Source organism: Hevea brasiliensis, chromosome 16, assembly GCF_030052815.1.
Source record: "Hevea brasiliensis isolate MT/VB/25A 57/8 chromosome 16, ASM3005281v1, whole genome shotgun sequence".
NCBI lineage: Eukaryota > Viridiplantae > Streptophyta > Magnoliopsida > Malpighiales > Euphorbiaceae > Hevea > Hevea brasiliensis.
The window spans coordinates 64,196,877-64,208,098 of NC_079508.1; the positions used below are offsets into that span (position 1 = coordinate 64,196,877).

At 30.9% G+C, this 11,222-nt stretch overlaps 2 protein-coding genes across 2 annotated transcripts; both read right to left on the reverse strand.

Annotated features, from left to right (window-relative positions):
* Positions 1 to 6,107: 6,107 nt before the first annotated feature.
* LOC110672374 (receptor-like protein kinase FERONIA) lies at positions 6,108 to 8,967 on the reverse strand. Its single transcript, XM_021835140.2, has one exon. It carries the CDS (start codon positions 8,814 to 8,816, stop codon positions 6,144 to 6,146), a length of 2,673 nt encoding a protein of 890 aa, XP_021690832.1. The 5' UTR covers positions 8,817 to 8,967; the 3' UTR covers positions 6,108 to 6,143.
* Positions 8,968 to 10,604: 1,637 nt separating this feature from the next.
* On the reverse strand, positions 10,605 to 10,958 carry LOC110672361 (uncharacterized). Its single transcript, XM_021835123.1, has one exon. The coding sequence runs from the start codon at positions 10,956 to 10,958 to the stop codon at positions 10,605 to 10,607; it is 354 nt and encodes a 117-aa protein (XP_021690815.1).
* Between the last annotated feature and the right edge of the window lie 264 nt (positions 10,959 to 11,222).

Here is an 11,222-nt window from a genome sequence, read left to right on the forward strand (position 1 = left end):
GGTTTAATTAATGCCTTGACCACCTTTCGTAAAGAAGACCCCAGCCCTTTCTGTACGTTTAGAATTAATTTTACTAATATTAGTTACATCAAAACTAAAAAAAAATAGTAACTCTTTTTTTATATTTTTTTTATAATATAAAAAGTGAATTTTATATGATTGTGAGAGATAATATATATACACTAACTATATTTAATAATTTCTCAAATTTAACATTCTTTAAAATTAATGACAAAAAGGGAAAATCAAAGCTTTTTCTATTAAAATTATGTAGCCCTAATAAACTGTTAACAAATCTAAGTTAGTTTTTCCTATTTATATAAAGATTTGTCCTTATGATTACATATTAACTAACTCAATGGTGATTTAAAGTTTTTTTTTTTATTTAATAGAATTTAAAGTTATATTAAAATAATAACATACAAATTTAAGCACTCGGTTAAATGTACCATGCAATTTCACGATCAAATTGCCTCTAATTTTATGTACGTAGATTGAGAACCTCTTCAAAGTCAAATTGCTTTAAAATTGAACTGATAATTCTATGGTTAGTGTTATAAAATATTACTGACCCAAACACACTTGAGCAATTGAATAAAGAAGATGAAAGGTAGTTCTTGCCTTTGGTGGATCTCTTTTTAATTTAATAAAAATTTGAAATTTTGGGTTATTAATTGGGTTTATATTAATAAATTTGAAATTTTTTTAAATGATATCTAAGAAAAAAGTATTCTAAAATAATTCATATAATCAGAGAATTCATTCACTTAAACAAAATGTTAAAAGAATATACGAAAACAAATTCAATTTGTTACATCATCCCTTTCCCCTTGTTTTGCTAATCAGATGGAGACATAACGAGAAAAATCTTCAGGAATCTTTTGAAGCTGGAAAAAATTTATCCAATTTGCTACAAATAAAAAGAAATGTAACCAAAAGGACACTCGTATCATTGTCAATCCAAATGATATTTTATGTTATTCAGGACCGTCCAATTAAATTAGTCTTGAAAATAAATAATTAATTATTAATAATTAATAACTAGTAAAAAAAGAATATCCGAAAACAAATCTATAAAAGTGTCGTATCAATCTTTTTGAATGTTATATTGGATTTCTAAAATTTTTAATGTTATAAAGTTTTAATCTAGTAAATTTTAAATGAATCATCATGTATTTAGACACCAGATGAATCAATGATTTACTGTACATGAACAACTATGTAGACAGATAAATTTATCAATTTTGATCGTTCTAAAATATGATATAAATCAATATATTATTTATGTGACTTATCTGTTAGACTTTTTTAAAGAAGATTTTGTTACTAACGTGTTTATTTCTACTGTGAATAATGTATTTGGATTCATAACCCTATGCACCCCGCCTGTTTTATCTAAGTATCTAAATGAAAATGGCATAATTGCTTATGAAAATTTTATATATTTTATATCCCTATATTTGTACTCCCCCGTTTACAAAGTACATGGACCCATTTTCTCAAATCAATGAAGTAACTTATTTTTATAGAAAAATACTATCTTTTAATATTCCATATATATTTCTAAAATTTCCCTCGTGTTTTCGGTGGGCGACCATGACTACTGGTGATGTTTGACTAGTAAATGGAATATATATATATATATATATATATCGAAATAATATGTTATTGTCATTGTTTTGGATGCATGGTTTGGATACTAGCCAAAAAATTATCAGAATGGAATTGAAATAATAAGAAAGTGAATAAATATCCATTATTTTCACATAAGCATTATTAAGCTTCTTATTTCAGGAGTGCAGGAGAAAAGGAGGAAAACGAAAAACATAACAGGCAGAGTCATGTTCTTTGACATCACTTCATTATTTAAGCGCCGACCATTACATACATTCTTTTAAGCAGAGCTGATGGATTGCAGAAATAAGCTTCAAATCTCCCAATTTTCTTCTTCTTCTTCTTCTTCAGCTTCTACATCTAATGTAATAAGTGCATCTGCTCTTAGAGCTAGAAAGGGCTCTTAGGCAGTTACCATATAACCTTTCATTACAGAATGGTTGTGGTCGCAGAGCACGGTAAGAATAATACCTCGGGTCACCTACAAGAAGTGTTTGAATCTCTTTTTCTTTAATGGATTCATCAGCTATGCGCTCACGGCCATTGCATGAAATGTTTCTGACAGCGTCAAGAAGGGCCGCCCTGCTTGTTGATATGCCTGTGCTGCAGAATACAACCAGCAGAATAGCTAGACACAATGTGACGCGTCCTTTCTTCGATGCAGTTGCCATTTTGTTCTCCGCCTACTTTCTTTGCTCTCAATTTCTGTGTCTGCGTGGGGTTTGTGAGTAACCAAATATCGGAAAAGGCAAGAATATGAAATTTGCTTCAACAAAATGTTAAACTTAACAGGACTGACACGAGGCATTAATATAGTAGGTGTTAGTCATGTCGGTTTGGTTTTTTGACTCATTTCAAATTGATTCGGTTTTTGATCCATTTTGGGCAACTGATCAATGAAAAATAGTAGATTAATAATAACAATAATAAGAACTTGCTTTAAATTTAGTTAATTGAAAAATGGTGTAGAGGTTGGCACTAGAAAGATGTAAGTATGTGCAAGTAATGCGAGGAGGTTAATTATTAGGTACACTAGGAGCACTAAAAATTAATGCTCACTCTCTCACAGAAAGTGAGTCATTTCTATTATATAGAAAATGAGTCACACGTAATTATGAGAAAAGATATATATACACCGAGTGTATCTAATAATTCCTCGTGCGATGATGGGTTCGCTATCAAGGACTGTTAGTCTTTACAGAGATGCCTCGTGACAGAAAGAGACAAGCAAATTATAATGAAGCTATGCGTTCACTGAGATCCTGTGACCTGATCTAAGTAGATCAAAATTTTTGCCATCTTTAGTTGACCTTTCGTGCATAGCTAACTGATGGATGATGCACCTCATAAATACGTCTCCCCACTTGTCGTTGCAGATATTTATTAGTATCAATAATTTTTTTTTATAGAAAACTGAGGCGGTAAGATTCAATTCTAATAATTATCAAATAAGTAATATATTTTTAATTATTAAATTAAATTAAATTAGACAAAATATTAATCTTCAAACAGCATCGAATTAGATAGTCTTTCTATGAGGTTAATTTAATTTGTACAAAATATTTCCTTTGAAAAATATTTTTAAATATTTAAAAATTAAAAAATATAAAAAATATTTTTCTAATATAAAAAATTAAATTATTAAAAAAAATAACTTTCCTTTTTAATAATTTTATTAAAAGACCTATGTTATTCAATCCCCACAATTCAGCAACAGTTAAGAGCACTCACCGATTCGAGGTTCATGGAAAACCCCGCGAACCAATCACCAGCATGGGAACGAAGAATCCCCCCAGCAAATTAAAAGCCATATTCCTGTTGTCTAAGTCAAATTAAAACAAAACAAAATAAACTGCAAATAAAAATTTCTAAATACTTAAAATTAAAGTAGACAATAAATAAGATATTCGTAAAAATCAAATCACCTGAATTTAAATCTAATTAATGTTATTAATACTCAAATTCGTTTTAAATATCGCTTTATTATATAATGACTTTCACTTAATTTATATGATTCTCTCAATTTTTTTAATTTATCATATCTCAGTGTCATATGTTGTTCAGAATTTGTAAAATTGCACAATAAAAACTCTTATTTTGGTTATTTAATTTTTATTTAAATCGTAGATATATATTTTTTATTTTTTCAGTGAGTTGTTTTAAAATATTATGAAGTATAGTAGAAATAAAAAATTTTATGACTCACTTAAATTTAATTTTTAATTATAATAAAATTAATATTTTAGACCAAATAATTATAAATTTAAATAAATAAATAGTTAATAATATAAAAACTTTAAAATTTAGAGGGAGCGAATTTAATTTTTAATTTATTTCACAATTTCCGTCGTTGCTTTTGGGTGAATTTGAAATCATTTAGTCAGAACTTTGCAACCCGACCTGTCATACTTAAGCTGCAGACTGAAAATTTCTGATGGGCCGTGGTCCACAACCAGAAGCACCCAATTTGCATATGACGAAAATGAAAAATAAGTATTTAGTTGAGAATCGTATTTTAATTTCATTTTTAAAAATATAAATAAATTTAATAATAATATTAATTATTATTTTTTACCTGAGTTAATTCAAGTAATTAATGATATAGGTGAGACTAGTCATTATAATTAAAGAGCTGTGTGGCATATGCTAGAGTGAAAGATATTAATCAATTTTTATTGCATATATTTGAATTTTGTGTCGTTTTTTATTTATATTTTTTAATTTTAATTTATTATTAAAAACTTTAAAATTTTAATTTTATTTTATAAAAAATCTTTCTAATATGCAACAATAAATTTTTAGATTAAAAACATTCTTTTAAGTTATACTATGAAATATACAATTGTTGTTTCTATACTTTTTATTGAAAGGTATTTTTATATTATTATGATAACATCGGTTAGTATTTTTTGAGTGTGAGGAAATAAAAAGATAATTTTATTATTTTTTTAATTTAAAATTTTAGTTAAATGAATTTTTTGAAATAAAATTAAAATTTTTTTAATAATAAATTAAAATTAAAAAATAAAAATAAAATACAGGATAAAATTCAGGGAGCGCTATAGAAACACCCGAAAAATATACTTTTAATTTCTACTTCAGCAACAATGTTATTTGCGAATTGTTCAAAATTATTCATTATAGGGAAAAAAGTTTATGAAATTGTATTATTATATTTAGTATATAGGATTTTTTTTTTTTTCACAGGATCCACCAACTAATTTATTTACCTACCCTGATTTGGACTTCAAACTTCCGATAGATATCTGAAGACTTTAATATTGGACCATTCGGCAGCCTGAGTAAGAAGATTACAGCCTTGTTTTGACATTGAGTTTTAGGGCATGAAATTATTTTTTTGAATAAAATCATCATTTTAGATGTTATTAAGAAAAATAGTTTGAAAAAAACTGTTTTATTATTTTAATATTTTTATTATTAAAACTTATCAAATTTAATTTTTAATTATTTTTTAACACTCTCTAACTAGTATATTTAAAAAAGTAATTTTCTTAGCAACAGTTTCAACAGTAATGCTATATAGACCCTATGTATGCCAACAGCAATTTAGTTCGATTTTTAAAATATGATAATTAATTTATTCAATTTTAATGATTTGATTTGATTTAAACCAAATACTTAGTGTTAACTGGTGGCTTAGCACATAGGACTTGTAATGTCCCTTATCAGATAGGAAGGAGAATTTCAACGAGTTTATATAGTCAAAATCTAACTACTAAAAATCATTTAGATTAACTATTTTATAGCTGATCAGTATACCCAAAGCCACCTTAACAATTTCAATCAATTTGTGTGAATTGAAGATAATGGTTCAGCACCAATACATATTTGTAGTCTTTGCATCCAATCAAGCGAATTAGAATAAATTAAGTTTCGCATACTTTTTTGTTCATGGAACGGAATTAATAGGAATAAAATATTATTTATATTTTAAATTAATCAATATCATATTAATTAAAAATATTTTTAAAATAATAATTACCGAATTTTTTAAGTAAATAAATTGAAATTTTAGAATTGCTATTACATAAAATAATGTTTCGCATTTAAATTTGAATTAAATATAAAAGTAATTATATTCAATATATACGAAATTGTTATTATATATGAGAAAATGTTTACCACTTTTCTTATTATATTCCCCTCGCTTTGATTCATATTCCATGCCATTTCACAAAACAAAGCCAAGAGCATTGAAAAATTTTATCCTACCATACGGTAAATATTTTAGATAATCTGTGATATGGTAAATCAATAAATAATAAATATATTTTTTGAATTAATAAAATTATTTGATAGAAAAATCGTTAAGTAGTTATATTTTTATAAGACTCATTTATATATGTATGTGTATGCATTTATTATTGGTTTGTAATTCAATTGTAAATTATCTTACATAAAATCAGAGTGTTGGTTAATAATTTCTTCAAGAGTATTATTAATTTGATACTAATATGGAAGGTCTAAAGATGTGAAAAAATAAAATACCAAGTACAATATAATTTATATCATCGTCCATGTGGATTCATTAATTCGGAAAACACAGCCCCTGATCTAACTCTATCAGAATCATAGTTTCCGGAACTCCTTTCTCCAGTACTAACTGCGCTACTTGAAGCTGACTTTTGTGAACTTGAAAATTTACATGTAAATACCTCATCATCGTTTTCTGCTTTTGGTAACAATGCCTTATCATCACTGGTGATCATCTCATGCACAAATGAGCCTTTCTGGCTATAACTGAGAATATCACCGGTATTGACATTTTTCTCTGCAGTTTCTTGGAGCTGCAAGGCAAATTCAAGGCTCCACACCACATCGCCCATTGTTGGCCGCTCAATAGCTTGATCACGCACGCAACTCTCAGCAATCTCCGCAAACTTATTTGAAGAGACAGGTGCAATATCACCCTTCAACTGTGGGTCAATAATCTGATCAAGGGTACCTGTTCGATAACAATTTCGTGCCCAATCAATCAAGTTCACCTGTTCTTTGGGAAGGTATGAAATGACCGGTGCCCTGGCCGATAGGACTTCAAACAACACCACCCCAAAAGAGTATACATCAGATTTCTCTGTGAGCTGTTGCCTGCGATAGTATTCTGGATCAAGATATCCAAAGCTACCTCTAACATTTGTGCTGACATGGGTTTGAGATTCACTAGTGGGACCTGTTTTCGAAATTCCAAAATCCGAAACCTTAGCCGCCCAATTACTATCCAGTAGGATGTTTGATGATTTGACATCACGGTGGATGATGATGTGCTTTGCGCCTGTATGAAGATAATGCAACCCTCGTGCAGCACCAATACATATTTCTAGTCTTTGCTTCCATGGAAGTGGGGGATTCTTCGTTTTGTAGAGGTGATCTCGAAGGGTCCCATTTGCCATGAACTCGTATACGAGGATCATATCATCTTGTTCATCGCAGTATCCAATCAAAGACACGAGATGAACATGGCGAAGCCTGGACAACATCTCAATCTCCGTGCGGAACTCGCGTATCCCCTGCCTCGATGATGAATCCAGCCGTTTGATTGCAACTGGAATGGAACCATTTTCAATGTATCCTTTGTACACCGTACCAAATCCACCGGAACCAATAACATTTTCGTCGTCAAAATTTCTTGTAGATGCTCTGATCTCAGCCATCTTAAATTTACGACAAAGATCAGTTGGCAATGATAAAGCAATTGTGGCAGAGCTAGAAGCGTAAGAGAATGGACGCCAGGAAGACTTGTGCTCCCTAGTACCAGGTTCCCTCAACTCCCTTTTTCGTTGGTGGAAAAAGACCCAGAGAATTGAAGAAAGTGCAAATGTTCCGCCAAAGACGACTCCAATAACGACTACAACTTGTAATGATCCTTTGTGTTTCATTATCTTCGGCACTGGATGCTGTTCTGGTGATGCAGACACTGGTTCAGGGTTGGATCCAGCCAAACTACCGCCCGAATTGTTCAACTTGAATATCTCTAAACCGTTCAAGAATGCATTAGCATGTTCGGGTTTTTGTTCCATATATGGGTGCAGAGCGACCCACAGGTCCTGCTTGCTTTGGCTGCCATTTGGGATCCACACGACATAGTCTTTGTAAAACGGAACACTGTTGCCGCCAGCCCACAATATTACATCTGCAATAGCCTCAGCAGTTTGATTGTTGATGAATATGGTGAACACCACTTGATTGGGCAATGTGACCTCCGGTATAAACTGACAAAAGTGGAGCCTAACAAGATAGGTGAAACCAGCATCAACGGAGAAGTACCACGTGAGATTGTAATTCAGGTTGACGCTTTGATTAGAACCCATTAAACGCATAGTACCATATACCAATTCAGGTGCAGTATATGCGGGTGTCTTCCGCGTGTACTTTATTTTGATATCAGGAGTGTAACTGGGTATGGACCCAAGTTGGCCCCCAAAGACATAAACTGTATCATCAAGCCAAGTCCTGTGCATTCCGGTATCATTTACGCCGCTGATATCTTCTCCACCAACATTCAGTCGATAAAATGTCTCAAGAGCGGTGGTGCTGTCCAAATAAAAAGGATTACCATCGCTACCCACATAGGTAAGTGGGTTATCGTTGCCTCTGCCATAGAGATTGTTCGGCATGGAAACTATCTCAATGCCATTTATGAAGGCAAAAGAACTTGGAGATGGAGAGAATGTTAGGTTAAGCTGGTTTTCCCACGCTGTGACGATATACTCTTTGATGAAGCAGGCCTTAGAAGGTTTCATAGCAGAAATCGTAAGAGAGGCACTAAAGTTCTTTAGGAGAGTGTAATTATTGGCGTTAAGAGAAAAAAAGGATTTGGAGATGTCAAAATTGGAGTAAGTAGCTGGATAGAAGTAGAGACGAACAAACTTTGGGCCAGGGGAGACGGGAAAGGCGTACGTGAATTTCGATTGAAAAATACGGGCCGTCATGCACGGGACTTGGGTTACAGATGGTTTTTGTTCAGAGGCTGTAAACACAAAAGATGTTTCAGGATTAGTGGCATAAAATTTGGAGTGGGCATCACCATACCAATTGCGTCCATCCTGTGATGTCATGCTAGATGATGCACCACAATCAAGCAGAATAAGGTCTGTAGGAATGTACTGTAGAAAGCCGGTGATAGAAGGGAGGAGGTGGAGGAGCAAGAATAGATAGAGCCATGGATGATCTCCAAGAGACATTGATTTTCTTAACGGAAGTTGGAGAGTACGAAACAAAAGTAGGCAAAGTTTTAAGCTTATGGATCAAGAGTGCAGGCCCTTTCTACAGGATGAAGTCGGTGAGTTTCGAATAGTTTGCATACGAAATTTCTTCTCTACGGGTGCATAATGGACCAAAGAAATAATATATATGCAAGTCTAGGGCGAGTTGTCACACGTCTAACCTATAATTAAGAATACATTATTTAAAATTATGATTTTTTTTAGTAAATATAGTTGGGATATTTTCAAACCAAATTTTAAAGATATATTCCCGACATCACTTAACACGTTTAGAATAAACAATTTTAAAATATTCTTAACAGAGTTAAATCTTAATTGATAATCAAATTATATACTTAAATATAAATAAAATTTTTCTAATCCTTGCCAAATTTCATATATGGAATGCATCATTTGTATCTTTTGGTCTATCCTCAACTCAATCTATTAAGTAGGTTTAAGGATGAAAATAAATAGAATATTTTCTAGTACTCTACCCAATCAAATTTTATTATGATTAAAATGTAACATATAACTGAGTTTGAGATAAGATCGAGTTTGATAAATAATACTCATATCGAATTCAACTTTTATATGTTGGTATCTATTACTTAAATTTGTTTATATAAATAATTAATTAATTATAAAAAAATATATTTTTTAAAATTATTTATTTTTAAAATATAAATTATTAATAAAAATTATTAATTAAAATATATAAAATAAAATAGGTTTAAGTAATACTAATAGGATTTAGGACAAATTCGAGTGATTTAGGATAAATTTTAATAAGTTTAAACGAATTAATAATCAAGTTTCAAATTTAGGTATATTGAAATTATTTTTAAATGTAAAAAATTAAAAATTTTGTTTTAATTAAAATTTTTAATTTTAATTAAAATTCAATTAAAAAAAGTGATAGAAAAATTTAAATGTGAAAATCACATTTAAATCTTTAGGCTAATCCTACAAAGTCTCACCATAAATAATTAATATTCAGTATTTTTTGAAAAATAATATTCAATATTTTAAGTGAACTGAAAATGTGGTTAGGAGAAAATTAACTGGTGATATGTGATAGCGGAAATGAAAACAAGCAATTTGATAGTTTTTTCGGTTTTTTTTTCTTTAATAAATATAATTATATTAGCATACTTTTTCTTTTGCAATTTTTAGGTTTTTCGTAATGCTTGGACTGCAGAGCACCTTCATATTGAAGACTTCCGATTCTTAATAAATTTCGCTGTTCATGCATGGCCTTGAAAAAAACCCACAACCTCAGTGTTTGACAATTCAGAAAAATCCTTGGATTCTTCAATAAATGAATACTGCCTAATCTGTCACATTTATATGTAGGAAAATGAAGAGAAGGAAATTGAGGAGGAGATAAGGGAGAGAAGTAGAGGACGAGAGAGAACAACTATAGAAAGAAAAAGAATTCTTCGTTTCTCATATTTAAAAGTTAGAGATACACGGACTCCTCAATCAGCCACTCGGAGGCCATGGAAAAAATATTCGCTTAGTGCTTGGTGCTAAAACTGGTATATCATCTAGTGCTTTCATACTAAATGTTGGATTTAATTAAGCAATTTGCTTTTGGTTATAAGTTTAACCATACAAACATGAGAAAGGCAAAAAGAACAAATTAAAGAAACTCAAGTTGAAGAATGAAAGAAAGGAAAATGAGGTAATTCTGCATTTTATTTTAGAGATTGCACTACAGAACAGAAGTGCGAACCTTTGTCTCCTTGCATCTCTCCTTAAATCCTATTTTACTCTGCATTTAGTGTAGTAATTACAGGGCCGGTTATCAGTATGCCCTGACATCTTCGGTCCTAAGCAATTGCCATATATTTTCGCATTGCAAATTTGCTGCTTTCGAAAACTATCATAACTAATAACACGCATCCCCATCTGTAGTTGGACGGCAAAGGGAGGACTTGGATGCACTTCGGATTCGACTGAGAAAGTTTCTTCATGAAATTCACCACTTGTGACATTGCGAAAGCAGTCAGTGTTGCTTTGTAGAGGCTTTGCAATAGAATCACTTGCAATGATGAAAAGCATTAAGACAATAAAAGAGAACCAGAGGCACTCTTGAATCTTCCACTCAGTTCTCATCTCTAGCTTTTCCTTGCATCTGTCTCCTACAGGGAAGGGACTAAATATAGACAGACGTCCATAGACCAAATTTTCCAAAAAAAAAAAATAATAATGGCCAGTATCACAAGGGCTTTTAATATATTAAACGCAAGAAAAAAAAAAAAAAAAAGAAAGAAAAGGGCCAAATGCGTACATCTGGATTAAAACAGTTTTTGGTTGGTTATAGTTGTGGGATCCATATATTTGAAAGAGAGGATGTAGATTTAAAGTTTTTATATTTTT

What these genes read in the sequence shown, in the direction of transcription:
- LOC110672374 (XM_021835140.2), bottom strand. Translation starts at nt 8,816, where the DNA reads ATGTCTCTTGGAGATCATCCATGGCTCTATCTATTCTTGCTCCTCCAC.
- LOC110672361 (XM_021835123.1), bottom strand. Translation starts at nt 10,958, where the DNA reads ATGAGAACTGAGTGGAAGATTCAAGAGTGCCTCTGGTTCTCTTTTATT.